The 20,320-nt window shown below is 33.5% G+C and overlaps 1 protein-coding gene across 1 annotated transcript; it reads left to right on the top strand.

The window, feature by feature from the left end:
• The first annotated feature begins 224 nt into the window (after positions 1-224).
• On the top strand, positions 225-20,224 carry LOC123534622 (deleted in malignant brain tumors 1 protein-like). Its single transcript, XM_053518915.1, has 22 exons — positions 225-299; positions 1,000-1,158; positions 3,476-3,626; positions 3,924-4,087; positions 4,791-4,944; positions 6,835-6,983; positions 8,109-8,265; positions 8,416-8,579; positions 9,076-9,243; positions 10,608-10,775; positions 12,331-12,498; positions 12,853-13,023; positions 13,501-13,695; positions 13,854-14,021; positions 14,373-14,543; positions 15,023-15,217; positions 15,372-15,539; positions 17,605-17,775; positions 18,254-18,448; positions 18,610-18,777; positions 19,128-19,298; positions 19,765-20,224. The coding sequence occupies exons 1-22, from the start codon at positions 242-244 to the stop codon at positions 20,109-20,111; spliced, it is 3,780 nt and encodes a 1,259-aa protein (XP_053374890.1). The 5' UTR covers positions 225-241; the 3' UTR covers positions 20,112-20,224.
• The last annotated feature ends 96 nt before the right edge of the window (positions 20,225-20,320 follow it).

Genomic DNA, 20,320 nt, shown 5'->3' with positions numbered 1-20,320 from the left:
TTTGTCTTGATGGCAAACATTCCCGCTGAGAAAACGAAAATAGTCATCAGAAATTATACATTTAATTAATTAATTTATTAATTAATTGGATTAATTCTAACTGGATGACATAAAATGTTCAATACATTATTTTACAATATACGATCTCAGTATTACTTTGCTTTCTTTATCATTTAACAAGACGTTTTAACATACATGTTCTACAAATCCTTACTGTTTAGATTTGACAGGGCTATTGGAAATGTTCCTGTATCTCATCGTTTGGTGTATGATAGGTGCTCAGTTACATATAGTATTGGGTAAGTACAGAACATTGTCTGTGTGGTTTAAATCATTGATTGGTATTCTGATAGTTTCAATTAACTTTCACTTGTGCAGTACTTTATAATGACATTTTTTGATAATTTAATTATGTACAGTAAATTGCGTTCATATTTTACGTATCAAATTCAATATCTTCGACAGAAAATTCACAACCATAAAATAGAAAAGAGAGCTCGATGCTATAATCGGTAAACACTGTAATAGTACGTCGTCACCATAGGAGACGGTTTAAAAACTACGACAAAGATTCAAAGGGAATAGCCAGATTCTAAGAACACAGTCCCGAAATGAAACTCAAGAATAGTATATGCATAGAATTGTTCAGAAACATAATAACTTATTTTAACTTATTTTGAGTATATAAAATATCATATGAAAGTAAAATGTGATCAAAATATTTCATGGTGTTTGCAGGTATTGACCTTTTAAGTGTTTCATGTTTTATGTACTTGTTATAACATGTTATAGATATAAGACACATGTCCATTTAAAGTTGTCATGATTGTCTATGGTCCAATTCAGATATTAAGCGGGTGAATTACCTTTATCCACAATTACAACTTGGAAGTGGTTTATATAATTTAAAATCGAATAGACAAAAACGATAGACTGTCATGGTGTGTAACCACTTTTGAGTATTTTCTTAATTATTTTCCTTCACAATGTACATTTTAGCATGTGACACAGGCGATATTCAACATGTTAGTTCCGTGTCTTTTGACAATGGTACTTACTTCATTGCAACGTGTAATGACGGCTTCGTGCCTGAGAAAATCTATCTTCAATGTTTTAACGGAACATGGCAATACGATGAAGTCTGCACATCAAAATACGGTAATTAATGTAACATTATCAGTTACATTTAGTAGTCTGCACATCAGAATACGGTATCTGACAAAATACGGTATCTAATGTAGCATTAACATTTACATTTAGCAGTCTGCGCATCAAAATACGGTACCTAATTACATTTAGCAGTCTGCACATCAAAATATGGTATCTAATGTAGCATTATCATTTACATTTAGCAGTCTGCACATCAAAACAAGGTACCTAATCTAGCATTATCATTTGCATTTAGAAGTCTGGACATCAAAATACGGTACCTAATCTAGCATAATCATTTACATTTAGAAGTCTGGACATCAAAATATGGTACCTAATGTAGCATTATCATTTACATTTAGTAGAGATAGTACTTAAATTTTTCAATTTATAGGCATGACGTTAAAAAGCTTTGAAATGAAGGCAAATGTCCATCTATTTCGCATAAATAGATATATTGACAATATTTTAACAAGAAGCGTAGCGACTTATGAGCATTTAATATTTTCATGTAAAAGGAAATGTTGTGACCAAAGAAATGTAACTCTTCTTGAACATGGAGAACAGAAACATCAAAGGGACATAATATAGAAAATATTTTCTAATTGGGTACATTTGATTTAACATTAAGCTGTGATCTGGATTGCAAAATAATGATCCATGATACCGTGTGCTAAAATATAGAACATCTGGAACAGTCTGATAACAGCAAAAACATGCTGTAGCAGAATGCAAATATTTAAGCTCTAACCGGGACTCGAACCCAGGACCTCTCACACCTTAGGCTGACACTTTACCTCTTCCCTATAACAGCAGTAGCTAAGGCTAGGCAGTTTAAGTGCACTGACTACATTATGTGAACTGGAACAATTTTGTGACTGGTGTACTCCGAATTATCGGCGTATTCGCTTTGTTACATAACGGCAATTTTATTTTCGTGTAAAAATATAATGTTGCCAACGATTTAATCGGTCAAAACTGTCCAAATTTCTCTGACGTGTTTTTTAGAGTATGAACTTACTAACTGGTAGTACCAGTGAAATATAACTTACACTGAATCTTTTATATAATTTGCCCTTTTAGCAGCTGGCGAACGGCAAAACAGTGAGCTTTGTCAAAATATTATCAATTATTTTGACAGATTTGAGAGGATTTCAATTGATAGGAAATTACAGTTACAAACTAAATACCTTTCTGCAACACATGACGTTATTAGCATTCACTATCAATCAGTATTATGACTAATTTCGACTGTCATTCATTCATTCTAATGATTCATAAACAGAGTCCGTCGTTTACATTTTAATCGTAACCGGTGCACTTGTAAAAAAACACTATATTTTGAAAAAAAAAATCGAAGGATGCGAAGAGCTCTGGTACGGTCTCTACATTTAGCAGAAATAAGTTATTGGTTAACATCTTTAAAAACTTCTTTTTAAAAGCACTATCCTATTAGTATCATATTTCAGTTTAAGTAAAATTACATAAATACGATAGATCTGAATACATAATTCATTGTTAGCTCATAGTTAATTCTTTGTCCGCGGTTGGACGTATTACCTTGGAAAAATATTACACATTTCTTGTAGATTATCCTCTTCAAATACGTCAAATTAGACAATCAAATCAAAGAGTCAAAGTGAATGTGGATGGTGTTTGGGGAACAATTTGGTGTTTCTGGTGCGGATAATTTGAAAGCACAGAACGTAAAAAAATCCCAAACTTATTGCGCATACTAATAACAAGCACTGGTCAGTCTATGTTTACAGAAAAGTTTTGTTACATGACGTAAATGGACAGTGAAAATTAATATTATGTATGTTGAAAAGCTAAGTTCTTGTTACTTAGAAAATAAACTGAAATACTTAAGTTTCAAAATAAACTGAATAACTTACTAAATAAAACGCGTACCATTCACCCGCTAAGGGAGAGCGCACATGAACGCTCGCGGGTTCATGAGTTCTATCCTCGTTTGTTATCAGTGACGGTTGATAAAAGACATTGGGTCTGAGTTAATTTATGCTCCACTCTTGTCGACAGTTACTTTAAGGATAACAGCATTGTAGAATCCGGGAAAACTGAGTGGGTTAACTGTACGCCTTTGGGAAACTGAAAAACTGTAGCTGTTATAAAAGGTGTTAAGCACCACAAAACAAACAAGCAAGTTAAAACGCGTGCTAGTGTTTTAGTTTAGATGCATTGAAATAATGTAAATGTCTATTATGTTAGGCACATGTAAAAAATCTTCGAAAAAAGTGATGCCGTTATTGGCAGCAGTTGCATAAACCATTTCGTATCACATGTGTCTCATCTTTTTTTCACTCAGAATACCCTCTAAACATAACTGAAATACGACTTTCTCGAGGTCCTTACCATGGTCGGATAGAATTAAAAGTCAATGATACGTGGGGCACAGTATGCAACGACAGTTTTAATGCAAATGATGCAAACGTGATCTGCCATATGCTTGGGTTTACGTAAGTAATTTAGTTATTCTACCAAATGTTTTATACACTACGTTAGTAGCATAATCGGTATTTCAGCATTTTCTAGTATAAACGGTTGTAAAATTTTGTCAATGATTTATAATTGAAGTTGATTCTCATTCAAAATTTATTAATTATTTTCGTTTTCCACCAATATTAATGTCAAAATGGAAAAAGTTGGGTATTTCAATCAGAGATTGCTAATACCAAATTTCTTTAAATTACTGGTCTTTGTGGTCATTGTGAGAGAATTGAATATTAAAAAAATGTTACTGATTTCGACTTTAGAGAAGGAGCAAATTATATTGGCATTGCTTCTTTCGGAGAAGGAAGCGGCCCAATTTATGTTGACGAGCTATCTTGTTCTGGCAATGAGAGTCATATCAACGAATGCAAATATAATACAGAAGATGACTGTTCTCATTCTGAAGATATGTCTGTTATATGTAATGGTAAGCATTAATGACAAAGAACATGATTTATGCATGCAGTGTAATTATTTTAACCTACCAAACAGATTTATTTAAGAATTTGATTTTTTGCCTTAAATGCTATAACTTTAATATATAACATACGTATACCATCGATAATGTAAATGTTTAAAAGTCTTTATACATTTCATATATGTAATTTGTTTAATGTTTTCGAACGAAAAGGACATTCGTACGTGCAAATGATGTTTATTTAGATCTAGATTATTAAATATTTATTCCAAGAAATCAAATATCAGTTACATATATCGTACAGAATTAATGACATTAAACGTTAAATAGAACTAATGTCATACGCAATATGTTTAGTGGAGACATCCGTGAGCGAGTGGTTAAGGTCGCTTACTTTGAATCACATACCTCTCACTTATGTGGGTTCGAGCCTCAGTGGGAGTTTAAATTTTTCTTGTGAGGAATCCATCCAGCTAGCTTATGGAAGGTCGGTGGTTCTTCCCAGGTGCCAACCTGTGATTAAAGAATGTAAGGAGGAGCTGGAAAGTCACCATATGACCTAAATTGTGTCGGTGCTATGTTAAACAAACAAATCACATGTATAGTATGTTTCTGTATGTCTTAAAATCAATTTTATATATTATATCACTTGCGTGTAGTTACAATATTAAAAATGACATTTGCTCATATTGATCGACAATTGTTATTTTAGTTGATGTAAATATAACCGAAGCAAGACTTGAAAATGGAACAGGTCCATATGATGGTCGTGCGGAGGTTAAGGTGAATAGCACATGGGGTACTATTTGTGGTACAAACTTTGACGAGACACAGGCAGACTCATTTTGCAATTTGTTAGGACTAAGGTAAGCTGATTTGGAGATCCTTACACATTAAGGGGATGCCAGAACTAAGCGTGAACACAGCAGTGAATAAGAATATATATAAAACATATTTACCTCTATTAGCCAAAAGAACAAATATTATCACGTGTCTCTTTTATTTTAACATAGTATCTGCCACAATAAAGACAGGAGTTTGAGTACTAAATGTAAAAAAAATACATTTTCTTATACATTACATAACACGTAGTAATATATATATTAACTTATCACTACAATATATCAACCAGTAAATATTTATGTTAACATTATTTCATTTTACAATATTACTGTTTAAAACAACATACTAGTACATTTATTTGGCAAAAATAAACAATCTCAATTCCAGTCACATGCCAAGACTTCATTCTATTTTTATGTCATTAACCGATTCATAGAAATAAAACAAAGGAAGCAAATTAATTTGCCTGTTTAATTTTACTTCAACACTTAAAATTAGGACAGTGTTGAAAACCAGAAACATTATTTCATGGAATTAGATATTTTCAATAATTTATTTTAATAATTTAAATAGTTTTTGTCAGCCAAATTCCTATCACATAATTTTTACATATATAAATCATTCATCATCTATGCTATATAAAATCTACGACACGTTCATGATAGGGCAGTAGTAAGTATCAGACATACATAATACCTTTTGCTATTTGGCTTGTTGTCTTTGTCCTCTCAACGTATCCGCAGTTAACTTGATGTTCTTTTAGCAGCATTTCCAAGTGCACTCACCGCTGTTGTGTTATTCATAGAGTCAAACTTCACACGGCATTTACTAATTTGCATTTCATAGATATCCAGTTTTTTTCCAGAGTCCACTCACATGATTGGATGTGTCCAAGAGTCTTTATTCATCAGTTTCAGCTTTTCTTTCAAACTTTAACTCTTGGACAAAAATGATAGTTTTCATCTCGTAATTCTGTCATTTTGCTCTCCACTTTCAGAATTATTTCCGCCAACTGTGAAATAATTCATTTTGTCTCGTCATCAAATTAATCAACTCTTTTAAAAGGCCCCTTTTGAAAACGACAAAAAATGTGTCAGCCTCTCTTAAAACATAACATGCATGTCGAATTTTCTTCCTGCTTTCATCTGCGCAGTTATGTATGGATTGGTAAGAAATCACAATTTCTGCATGCCTCTAAATGTCAACACTGTCACCCTGTATTGCATACCGGCTGGTAAATACTCAACAGCTTCCTTTTTGTACTGCATTAACATTTTCACTGCCACTATTCGCATTTGAGTCCATTACAATGTACCCAGGATTTTATACGTCATACCAAATTTGGAGTGTCCGTTGCCTTGCAATAACTCGACTTTTATCATGATACTGTATGTCTTGATTTTGCCGTGTCTATTGTCTGACATACTTACAACGAAGCACCACCCTGTCTGTTTCCTTTGGTTCAAGTGTCAACAATAATTTTGCCTTAGAAATGCTGTACCCTTACACAAGTAAGAAGTGTTCGTGATAATATGCACAATCTTACGCTCCTTGTAATTGCTTGACAGTCCAGTATTTTCTATTGTCTACAGACCTAATGTAGCCTGGTATACAAGACTTTAAACTGGCTTTGTTCATTTTCTATTCTATATATTTGATCGCCAGAATGGCTTGAACTTCATTCAAGCAGACGTCAGAGCCTCGTTGAACGTTAACAAAGGCCATCATCTTGTCTTGGCACTTGCCTAAACACGTATGATATCATCAGTAAAAACCATTGCTTACCAGCTACTTGTACCTGATTCCTACAGATGTCCTCTTATCACAAAGAGAACATAGACATAAATACTGTTTAAATGATTTAAACGGCAAAGAATGTTTTAAGAGATATTTATTATGTGTGCAATTTTCAGGGCTACTCAGTTTTACACAAATGCTACATATGGAGAAGGTACAGGCCCCATATTCGACATATACTGCAGCGGCAGTGACATGAGCAGTTGTTTGTACTTAATTACAGATAGATGTAACCATAGCAAAGACGTCTCTGTCGTGTGCAAGGGTTCGTTAAAATTTATATTATCTCTGTACATATATAGTAAGAGTATTAAGTTTGTTTTCCTCTTTCATATTCATAGGACTATATTCATTATTTTGGTAGCTTTGCATAATTATTTTTTTTTATTATTCCGTACTCATTTGAAAGTTCGTTTGGCTATACTGCCTTGGTAACCTAGAGGTTAAGCTCCCGCTCGAGTCAAAGACATTATTTCCACACTATTTGCATGTTAACTGTTTACTGAAAAAAATATTATATCACACTATGTGGAAAACCAAACATAGACTTTTGGAGCGTGGATTACTTAAACGTTGTATGCTAACTTCTCGTATTACAAAATTTATGTTGGAACATTGAGCATGACATGTAATGATACTCACAAATGGGTGACAGTTGGAGAATGCTAGGAATACAGTCAGTATAATCAAAGATCCAAAGAATCTTTGTTACACGTTTCATCATTTAAGACGTTAATTGTAAAAGTGGCAATTACAGTATTGCACAGAAAATACAGTTAGAGTGAATGGTTTCCTACAATAAAAAACTTCGACTCTTCAAAACGACAAACTGAGAAGTGCATTTCCGTTTGTATCTTAATATATCTTAATCCAACTTTGCGCTGCAAATTTTATAACCCTTTTTTCTAGGAATGTAACACTTACATACTTTTAGTATATTTCATCAACCTGTCTGTCTAGTGTTCCTCATTTACTTCTTTCGAGAGATCTTTAAGGTAATTCGTTGGTAACATTATACAGAGAAATGCAAAACGTATCGAAATGTGCATAAACATATGTGATTTGAAATATCTGAAGGATCACTTATGTGATTATTCTGAAAACCACGCGAAAATGTTGATTATCTTCAATACTGAAAGTTAAATATATACATGCTGTATATCAATAAAGGTGTGCCCAATAACCGGATCTAATTATGCATTATATTTAATGTGTTTCCAGACAACATAAACCGTGGCATAAGATATTATGGATTGCCAAAAAGAACCATAGTTGTAAAATTATTTACGCTGCAAGCCTATTATAGATACATTATGTCTACAGTAGTGTAGAACTCGTTTTAATTACATTTCTAACATACAATAAGTTAGATACTATTTATTTAATGCAGGTTATCCGATAAACATTACTGATATACGTCTAGCGGATGGCAACAGAACGAGCAGAGGACGGGTTGAAATTCATTCGATTGGGCTCTGGGGCACGATTTGCGACCATTCCTTTGGAATGCCAGAAGCAAACGTTATATGTAGTATGGTTGGATATCCGTAAGCAATATGAAATAATAATGTTCTTATTTAACACAGACTATCAGAGTTTGAAATATATTTCTTTTGTTCGTTCCACTTGCTATTATTCTATTATTATCACTGTTCCAATCATTAAGAAAATGAATATTGGTATTATTTGACTTATAGGAAAGCTGTTTCCTATCATGGCCAAGCATTTTATGGCGAAGGCAAAGGGCCGGTATTTGTGGATGATCTTGAATGTGGACTGAACGCAGCACATTTAAACAACTGCACGTACGTTACAAACGACAACTGTGAGCATTCAGACGATGTATCTGTCGTGTGTACTGGTAAGTTACACAGGAAACTGCATATATTTCCGTTACAGTGATGTATTCTTTGTAGCTCCTTGAATTATAAGAATCGGTGTAAGGACCTCCGTTGCCGGGTGGTAAAGGTCGCTGATTTTGAATCACTTGTCACCCACCGCATAAGAATCTAAACTAGGCTTGAAATGTAGAACTATTTCACGTGAGGAAGCCATTCAGCTGGCTTATGTAAGATAGTAGATTCTAGCCAGGTGCCCGCCTGTGGACGGCCGGGCAGGTGGGCTTTTTCTGCATCATTAAAGAGCTTAAATGTCGCCATTTGACTATAATTGTGTCGGTGTGACATTAAACAAAACAGACTAGAAAAGGAAACATTTTGTGAAAGGAATAATTATATATTGTTTGTCTAAAGATATATCTTGACACACGTTGTCTTTAAACATAATTTCCTTCATTAAACTGTATATCTTATGTTATAAAGAAACTAAGTGTTTTTTGTCAATCTTGTGCTTTATAGACTGTGGTGACCTAAGACCAGCACACGGTTTCGTTAACGCATCCGATTCAAGATTAGATACTACTGTATACATTCAATGTGAAGATGGATACCGACTTATCGGCAGTCCTCTTATCACGTGCCAGCAATCTAACAACTGGTCTGATCACCCAACATGCAAACTAATAGGCGGGTATTCCAACAACACTTCTTTAAATTTGAAAGTAAAGAAAAAACATTCTAGTTGCTGTGTTACTTCCGTTATATAAACAACAACATATCATAATCATGTTTTAAATACAAGGAGTGTTCGAAAACTTTTGAAAACGCACTGTTTACTTGATTTCACGTGATTTACTTTTATAAAACCAATACAAAACGGATGACTGATCATCACTGTATAATGTGTATAAATATATTTGAAATCCACATACCGGTTCATTGCTTTCAATTTTATTCATAGACACTGCGTTGAAAAATGGTAAGAAAACGAATAGAAAATATTACTGAAATCAGGGTTATTAAAAAACGCTATAAGGTGGAACAGTGTCATTTTTAACAGTGTTTAGGTAGATTACAAAATTCAGTTACGGTCTTGAAATAGTCAAAGATGCCCGTTGTTAAGTAAGACCCAGGTCTGCAGTTACCAAAAATAGCATCAATAAGATCAAGTCCATCATTGAGAAAGATGCGCGTTTCACTGTCAGAGATAAACTTGGGTTTAGCATCTGTTCACTGCATTCTGAAGAAAATTCTTAAGGTAAGGATGATAAGTGCTCGCTGGATTCTCCCATTTGCTTACCGATGAGCAGAAACGTACGAGGGTGCAAATGGCAAAGCAACTGCGGAAATATCAGAAAAAAAGTATTTGATAGTCTCATAACTGGTGACGAGACATGGGTCATTTTAATGAGCCCAAGCAGCAAGTTGATAACAGGACATTGGCTCTTTCACTGCGAAAAAAGCAAAGTATTGCTTAACGAAAGATTGAACCATGTGTTCTGGCTTATTTAAAAGAGGATTTTTTTCAATCTAAACTAGACGAAACTAATTAACTTTTTATCAATATCTCTGAGAAAACATGCCATTTACAGACGTTTTCGGACAACCCCCGTTAAATTTCGTTTCTTCGCATATGTTATTTTATGCATAATACAAATGTAATTTGTTTATGAACGTCAATCATGGCTTTATGAACTAGCTATTTTACTTAACAATTAGGTATACTACAATTACCAACATTTCAATGACAAAATATATCGCATGAAAAAAAATGACAAAAAATATGAAATATGGTAGTCTCAAGCAAATATTATATTGCGCTATGCATTTTGTTTTACAATCTATTTTGTTAATGGATATCACATAAAAGACATCTTGTCGTACTATTCCATTACATTGTCAACTGCCTTGTAGCCCTGGATGCGTTTATGTGTTACATTTTGCTTTCCCTTTCAAGTTTGATTTAAACACATGATTGCAATACGGAAGTGGAAAGCACTTTTCGAATTTATATTCTTATCATAAGTAATGTGAATAATTTTTTTTTAAAGGTTGTGGTGATCCTACACCTTCTCATGGCATAAAAAATTCCAACGAAACTACAAATGGAACAGTAATACTGATATCATGTGACAAAGGCTACACTCTGTCCGGAAACGCTTCAATAACATGTCAGTCTGATGAAACATGGTCTGATATTCCAACCTGTGAGATAATAGGTAAACTGTGATTCTTGACATAATCAGATGTGTTCTAGTACACTACAAAGGGCCTAAGTAAAAATTTACATTTTATCAACTGAACAAATCTATACAATTATTAATATTATTGTCAACGTTTCTGTTGGGTTACGCTTTTTTTACTTATTTACAAGATCACACAATTAATTCTCAAGGCTTTGATAATAATTATATATTCTTTAAAAGACGTTTACTGTATATTCAGTATCCAAACTCACTATTTTATATATTTGGTTACACAATTTACGTCTGTCTAATAAAATAGAAGTAAAGCTGGGGCAACTGTTCAGCAGAAAAAGCCATATCTGCAGAACGCAGCCGCAAGTACCACACTGCGCATGGAAATAAGGTTATGTGTCCGGACAGCATATAGTGCTGTTAAAGGCCTTGTCTAGATCAACGTGCGTATCTCGCAATAAGCTTTCCATCAAACATCTTTCATACCAAATTAAAAAAGATGAACGTGTTCTGCATGTAATTACATTTCGCTACAATTGCTTATCATTTTAATGCTTGATAACGATCACTTCAGTAGCTCATAATATAAACTCAAAGAATTTTGCGTCACATATTTATTGTATATGGACTGTTTCGCTAGTTGCATGAAACTTGTTGAATTATATCAGAATATTCCTTATATCATTTTTGAAAAGTAGGAATATGATTAGTAGGATCAGACAGTAGGTATAGCGATTAAAATAATAACAAGCTGTATTACCTACTAGAATTAATAGAATTTGTACAAATTATATGCTTCATGTTGATAATTCGTCACCTCAACGCAACAAAGTCGTATTTTATTATAAATTTATAAGAAGATACGACTTGGTTGCGTTGAGGTGACGAATTGTTTGTGACGTTGAGGCCGAGTGTGGTTAGTGTCGCTGACTTCGAATTACATCCTCACACAGCTATGGACTTCAAAACCTTTTTATGTTGTAGACCTTCTTTAGATGAAGATAATATCTAACAAGCCTACCGACGGATGATTGTGTAGTCCATGCCTAAAACTATGTTAGGAGAGGGTCTTCCTTTACAGTCAAAAGTTCTGAAAAATTACCAAAATGTCTAACATTGTGTATTGATGTGAATCTAATCTATACAAAATTTCTTGTAAATGTTTACATATTGATTCCATGGTTTAAAATGTGTTTATTCTTTTATAACATTGTACTCTTCAGACTCTGGATGGCCTTCACCATCAAATGCCTATGTAAACTTATCTCCTAATGTAACAACAGTTGGTGCGATTGGAGTCATAAGTTGTTTTGAAGGCTATAGCCTTAGCAATAAGGGAATTGAATTTTCTGGAAACTCAACTATAATATGTCAGGCAAATAGAACTTGGAGTGAAATTACTGTTTGTGACTTCTCTGGTATATTTTTATACGCTTTTTCCACTTTCTTCTTTCTTTTTTTGTAGTCTGATAATTATTAACATTTTCTGTTCGTTCTATAAGATTTCTGCAATGACATCTGTATTTGTTGGAACGAACTAAGTATTAGATAATAGCAATTGTTTGTATAATAATAGATTGTGGGAAGCTGGAAGTTGCGAATGGAACTGTAAATTTGTCTTCTGCAACTACATTTGGAGCATTAGTGTCTGTTTCCTGCAACGAAGGTTATGATTTAGATGGTTCTAACATTGTTGAATGTACAGCGAGTGGTTGGAATAAATCTGTATCTTGCATATTACAAGGTATTGCAATACCTCCTTCTACGAATATAACTAACTTAACATTCCTATATTTGTCAAAAGCTAAAAGTAACATTTTTTTTCTCGTAATCATTGTTGTTTCTTTATTTACACCATTTTGAGTGTTGATGGTCACTGACCATATCGAACTTGTAAGCCATTAGACAGCTCAGTGTATAGAACATAAATTATAGATACGAATAAATATGAAATATATTTTGTAATTTTACGAGTTTACATATTTGCGTGTCGGGACGTTTATAAAGGTGCATGCAGAAGTTCTTTTATCCATTATACATACATTTCTAGTCATTTCTTTATTTAACCATTTCCTTAACAAACTCACTAAATTCCTAGATTGCGGTGATCCGACACCAGAAAACGGAAAGCTTTTAACAACGGAAGGCACGAAGTTTGGGAATAAGGTTGAAATAGATTGTAGCGTCGGGTATGAGCTGATAGGGGAAAGGATAGTTACTTGTCAGAACGGCAGTAAATGGAGTAATGCTTCCATTTGCAGAATAAAAGGTACTATCGGTGGCTTTTGCAATATCGAGCAGACGTAGCTGTATTAAGCAAGGCTTTGATAATAATTAAGCATTCTTTTAAAGACATTTGCTTTACATTCGGTATCCAAACTTTCTATTTTATACATTTGGTTACACAATTTACGTCTGTCTAATAAAAGTGAAGTAAAGCTGGGACATCTGTTCAGCAGAAAAAAGTAATACCCGCAGAACACAGCCGCCAGAACCACACTGCGCATGAAAATAAGGTTATGTGTCCGGACAGCGTAAGGTGCTTTTTAAGGCCTTGTCTAGATCAACCAGCGTATCTCGCAATAAGCTTAACATCAAACAACTTTCATAGCAAACTTACAAAGATAAACGTGTTCTGCATGTAATTACATTTCGATACAGTTGCTTACCATTTCAGTGTAAATGTTTACATATTGATTCCATAGTTTAAAATGTGTTTATTCTTTTATAATATTTTACTCTTCAGACTGTGGATGGCCTTCGCCATCAAATGCCAGTGTAAACTTATCTCATAATGTAACAACAGTTGGTGCGATTGGAGTCATAAGTTGTTTTGAAGGCTATAGTCTTAGCAATAAGGGAAATGAACTTTCTGGAAACTCAACTATAATATGTCAGGCAAATGGAACTTGGAGTGAAATTCCTGTTTGTGACTTCTCTGGTATATTTTATATGCTTTTTCTACTTTCTTCTTTCTTCTTTTTGTAGTTTAAAAAGTATTTACATTTTCTGTTCGTTCTACAAGATTTCTGCAATGACATCTGTATTTGTTGGAACGAACTAAGTATTAGATAATAGCAATTGTTTGTATAATAATAGATTGTGGCAAGCTGGAAGTTGCGAATGGAACTGTAAATTCGTCCTCTGAAACTAAATTAGGCGCATTAGTGTCTGTTACTTGCAACGAAGGCTATGATTTAGACGGTCCTTACATTGTTAAATGTACAGCGAGTGGTTGGAATGAATCTGTATCTTGCATATTACAAGGTATTGCAGTACCTCCTTGAATGAATATAACTAACTTAACATTCCTATATTTGTCAAAAGCTAAAAGTAACATTTTTCTCGTAATCATTGTTGTTTCTTTCTTTACACAATTTTAAGTGTTGATGGTCACTTACCACATCGGACTTGTAAGCGATCAGACAGCTCAGTGAATAGAACATAATTTATAGATACGAATAAATATGAAATATATTTTGTAATTTTACGAGTTTACATATTTGCGTGTCGGGACGTTTATAAAGGTGCATGCAGAAGTTCTTTTATCCATTATACATACATTTCTATCCATTTCTTTATTTAACCATTTCCTTAATAAACTCACTAAATTCCTAGATTGCGGTGATCCCACACCAGAAAACGGAAAGCTTATAACAACGGAAGGCACGAAGTTTGGGAATAAGGTTGAAATAGATTGTAGCGTCGGGTATGAGCTGATAGGGGAAAGGATAGTAACTTGTCAGAACGGCAGTAAATGGAGTAATGCTTCCATTTGCAGAATAAAAGGTACTATCGGTGGTTTTTGCAATATCGAGCAGACGTAGCTGTATTAAGCAAGGCTTTGATAATAATTAAGTATTTTTTTTAAAGACATTTACTTTATATTCGGTATCCAAACTTTCTATTTTATACATTTGGTTACACAATTTACGTCTGTCTAATAAAAGTGAAGTAAAGCTGGGACATCTGTTCAGCAGAAAAAGTCATATCCGCAGAACGCAGCCGCCAGTACGACCCTGCGCCTGGAAATAAAACGTTATGTGTCCGGACAGCGTAAGGTGCTTTTTAAGGCCTTGTCTAGATCTACCCGCGTATCTCGCAATAACCTTAACATCAAACATCTTTCATAGCAAATTAACAAAGATAAACGTGTTCTGCATGTAATTACATTTCGCTACAGTTGCTTATCATTTCAGTGTAAATGTTGACATATTGATTCCATAGTTTAAACTGTGTTTATCCTTTTATAATATTTTACTCTTCAGACTGCGGATGGCCTTCTCCATCAAATGCCAGTGTAAACTTATCTCATAATGTAACAACAGTTGGTGCGATTGGAGTCATAAGTTGTTTTGAAGGCTATAGTTTTAGCAATAAAGAAAATGAAATTTCTGGAAACTTAACTATTACATGTCAGGCAAATGGAACTTGGAGTGAAATTCCTGTTTGTGACTTCCCTGGTATATTTTTATACGCTTTTTCTACTTTCTTCTTTTTTGTAGTCTGATGATTATTTACATTTTCTGTTCGTTCTACAAGATTTTCTGGAATGACATCTGAATTTGTTGGAACGAACTAAGTACTAGATAATAGCAATTGTTTGTTTAATAATAGATTGTGGCAAGCTGGAAGTTGCTCATGGAACTGTAAATTCGTCTTCTGAAACTAAATTAGGCGCATTAGTGTCTGTTACCTGCAACGAAGGCTATGATTTAGACGGTCCTTACATTGTTAAATGTACAGCGAGTGGTTGGAATGAATCTGTATCTTGCATATTACAAGGTATTGCAGTACCTCCTTTTACGAATATAACTAACTTAACATTCCTATATTTGTCAAAAGCTAAAAGTAACATTTTTCTCGTAATCATTGTTGTTTCTTTCTTTACACAATTTTGAATTTTGATGGTCACTGACCATATCGGACTTGTAAGCGATCAGACAGCTCAGTGTATAGAACATAATTTATAGATATGAATAAATAAGAAATATATTTTGTAATTTTACGAGTTTACATATATGCGTGTCGGGACGTTTATAAAGGTGCATGCAGAAGTTCTTCTATGCATTATACAGATCAGCTCACGCGGAAAACCCACTTTCCGTTTTTCCTCGAAGGAAAAATCTTGCATAGCGAGGAATTCCTCCGAGTACTGCCTAATTCTGACTCGGAGTACCGACTGTTATAGTTTTATTACTTTAGCGGAATTTCGTCGAGTCACTCCGAGAAATTACTTGACGGAACTCCGAGTCGAAATTTTACAGGTAACACTATAATGATTTCCGGTATTTTATGGCCACTCCGCGCGACTCCGAGTCTGTAATAAACAATAAATCAGTCAATTCGAGTGCCGCGAGATGATTTGACGAAACTTCGAGTCAGTATTTCCTTACTTGGACGGATTGTTTTTATATAATTAGCTTGTTCTTTTAATTGAATGTATGAAACTGTTGTGAATTTTGATATTGAAATAATTTCTGACCATGCGAATTAGATTAAAACGTATATTAATGTATAATAAACTAAATTATTAATTATACGAAATTAAACAAACTTTCAAATCACCACCGTTAAAGTCAAGTGATTTGTTAATTTTTATATTTAAATAATTTCTGACTTTGCGAATTAAATTTAGGGAAAAGTCGTGTAATAATTTATGCACTTAATTAAGAATAATTTATAAATAGATAAGCTTTAAAATAAAACCCGCTTAAAGTAATTGTTTAGTACGATATTGAAATACATGCGAATTAGATTTAGAAGTAAATTTATGTAGAACGGATTTAATTATTAATCATATCTAATTAAATAAATTTCCGAATGAGCGCCGTTAAAGGAAACTGCTTTGTTAAATTTTGATATAGAAATAATTTCTGCCTTTGCGAATTAAATTTAGAAATCAAGTCATGAAAATGCACTAAATTATGAATATTTATAACCAGATAGATTTTAAAAATACGCCCGCTAGAAATGTAAATTGTTAAGTATTAAGAATTATATAAAACTAAACAAAATTTTAAATAACTGCCGTTAAAAAATAGTGATTTGTTAAATATTATATTGAAATAGTTTCTGACAGTGCAAATTAGATTTAGAAATAAATTGATGTAAAATGGACTAAATTAGAAACTATATAAGACTAGATAAACGTTAAGATAATGGCTGTGAAAGAAAAGTGACCTTTATTAATTAATGAAAATTATAGGTAGGAGAAATGATTAATTTTCATCATGAAAATGGTCTTTCTATAATTAATTCATTTGGAAGGAATTATCAATAGGATAAAAAAAATACTACAGCCGTATCCACTCAAAAAGTGATAAAATATCATAAGTAAACAGAAAAAATGGTTTATTTTAAAGTAGGATAAAAATACTACAGTATTATTTTTATTTAGAAATACTGTGTTATTTCGCCTATCACTATGTAAAATATAATCACCCTGCTCCGATTAATCTGAAATCTGTCCTCGAAGTTTCTCTAAAGCCCATTTAAATTTGTATAGGTAATTAATTATTCGTCTCGGAGTCACTTGAAGGAATTCCGTCAAGTGACTCGGAAACAAAAGAAAACAATATAGGTGTGTATTCCGCTAACTGGATTTCATCTCGAGTCACTTCGAGGATTTCCTTCGAGTGACTTCGCATAAATCCTCGGAGTCAGATAGCGAAATTCCTTGACAGAAAATGGCTGACTCGAAGAAACTTCGAGTCGGAGCCTTAGTACTCGTTTTGGCCATCCTCCGAGGATCGAGTAGAATGGGTTTTCCGCGTGAGCTGATCTGTACATACATTTCTATCTATTTCTATATTTAACCATTTCCTTGATAAACTCACTAAATTCCTAGATTGCGGTGATCCGACACCAGAAAACGGAAAGATTTCAACAACGGAAGGCACGAAGTTTGGGAATAAGGTTGAAATAGATTGTAACGTCGGGTATGAGCTGATAGGGGAAAGGATAGTAACTTGTCAGAACGGCAGTAAATGGAGTAATGCTTCCATTTGCAGAATAAAAGGTACTTCCGGTGGCTTTTGCAATATCGAGCAGACAAAGCTGTATGAAGCAAGGCTATGATAATAATCAAGTATTCTTTTAAAGACATTTACTTTATATATTCGGTATCCAAACTTTCAATTTATACATTTGGTTACACAATTTATGTCTGCCTATTAAAAGTGAAGTAAAGCTGGGACATCAGTTCAGCAGAAAAAAAGTCATATCCGCAGAACGCAGCCGCCAGTACCACACTGCGCATGAAAATAATGTTATGTGTCCGGACAACGTAAGGTGCTTTTTAAGGCCTTGTCTAGATCAACCAGCGTATCTCGCAATAAGCTTAACATCAAACATCTTTCATATCAAACTAACAAAGATAAACATGTTCTGCATGTAATTACATTTCGCTACAGTTGCTTATCATTTCAATGTAAATGTTTACATGTTGATTCATGGTTTAAAATGTGTTTATTCTTTTATAATATTTTACTTTTCAGACTGTGAATGGCCTTCTCCATCAAATGCCTATGTAAACTTATCTCCTAATGTAACAACAGTTGGTGCGACTGCAGTCATAAGTTGTTTTGAAGGCTATAGTCTTAGCAATAAGGGAAATGAAATTTCAGGAAACTCAACTATAACATGTCAGCCAAATGGAACTTGGAGTGAAATTCCTGTTTGTGACTTCTCTGGTATGATTTTTTTATACTTTTTCTACTTTCTTCTTTCTTCTTTTTGTAGTCTAAAAATTATTTACATTTTCTGTTCGTTCTATAAGATTTTCTGGAATGACATCTTTTTTTGTTGGAACGAACTAAGTATTAGATAATAGCAATTGTTTGTATAATAATAGATTGTGGCAAGCTGGAAGTTGCTCATGGAACTGTAAATTCGTCTTCTGAAACTAAATTAGGCACTTTAGTGTCTGTTACCTGCAACGAAGGCTATGATTTAGACGGTCCGTACATTGTTAAATGTACAGCGAATAGTTGGAATGAATCTGTATCTTGCATATTACAAGGTATTGCAATACCTACTTGAATGAATATAACTAACTTAACATTCCTATATTTGTCAAAAGCTAAAAGTAACATTTTTCTCGTAATCATTGTTGTTTCTTTCTTTACACAATTTTGAGTGTTGATGGTCACTGACCATATCGGACTTGTAAGCGATCAGACAGCTCAGTGTATAGAACATAAATTATAGATACGAATAATATGAAATATATTTTGTAATTTTACGTGTTTACATATTTGCGTGTCGGGACGTTTATAAAGGTGCATGCAGAAGTTCTTTTATCCATTATACATACATTTCTATCCATTTCTTTATTTAACCATTTCCTTAATAAACTCACTAAATTCCTAGATTGCGGTGATCCCACACCAGAAAACGGAAAGCTTATAACAACGGAAGGCACGAAGTTTGGGAATAAGGTTGAAATAGATTGTAGCGTCGGGTATGAGCTGATAGGGGAAAGGATAGTTACTTGTCAGAGCGGCAGTAAATGGAGTAATGCTTCCATTTGCAGAATAAAAGGTACTACCGGTGGCTTTTGCAATATCGAGCAGACAAAGCTGTATTAAGCAAGGCTTTGATAATAATCAAGTATTCTTTTAAAGACATTTACTTTATATTCGGTATCCAAGCTTTCTATTTTATACATTTGGTTACACAATTTACGTCTGTCTAATAAAAGTGAAGTAAAGCTGGGACATCTGTTCAGCAGAAAAAAGTAATATCCGCAGAACGCAGCCGCCAGTACCACACTGCGCATGGAAATAAAGTTATGTGACCGGACAGCGTAATGTGCTTTTTAACGCCTTGTCTAGATCAATAAGCTTAACATCAAACATCTTTCATAGCAATAAACAAAAATAAACGTGTTCTGCATGTAATTACATTTCGCTACTGTAACAGTTGCTTATCATTTCAGTGTAAACGTTCACATATTGATTCCATGGTTTAAAATGTGTTTTTTCTTTTATAATATTTTACTTTTCAGACTGTGGATGGCCTTCTCCATCAAATGCCAATGTAAACTTATCTCCTAATGTAACAACAGTTGGTGCGATTGGAGTCATAAGTTGTTTTGAAGGCTATAGTCTTAGCAATAAGGGAAATGAACTTTCTGGAAACTCAACTATAATATGTCAGGGAAACGGAACTTGGAGTGAAATTCCTGTTTGTGACTTCTCTGGTATACTTTTATACGCTTTTTTCTATTTTCTTCTTTCTTCTTTTTGTAGTCTAAAAATTATTTACATTTTCTGCTCGTTCTACATGATTTTCTGGAATGACATCTCAGCCAAAACCAAAATTTTGACCAACTTACAATTAGAAAAACCTTAAAAATGTGAATGTTAAATAACAGTTCTTAACTTGAATTATTTAAAAGTCCAACATCTCCAAGTTGTCTCTGTAAAATTTCTACCACAACATTGATAGCGTTTAAACAATATCGAATGTTGTTACATATGTGCATTTACTCATGTTACGGAATGTAGAGTTTAGTGACAATCTATATTTTTGGACATTAAAAAAATTAAACATTAACGCAG

Source organism: Mercenaria mercenaria, chromosome 12 (genome assembly GCF_021730395.1).
Source record: "Mercenaria mercenaria strain notata chromosome 12, MADL_Memer_1, whole genome shotgun sequence".
In the NCBI taxonomy this organism is placed as follows: domain Eukaryota; kingdom Metazoa; phylum Mollusca; class Bivalvia; order Venerida; family Veneridae; genus Mercenaria; species Mercenaria mercenaria.
Note: the sequence above shows the minus strand (reverse complement) of the source record. Positions and strands in the feature narration are given on the sequence as shown.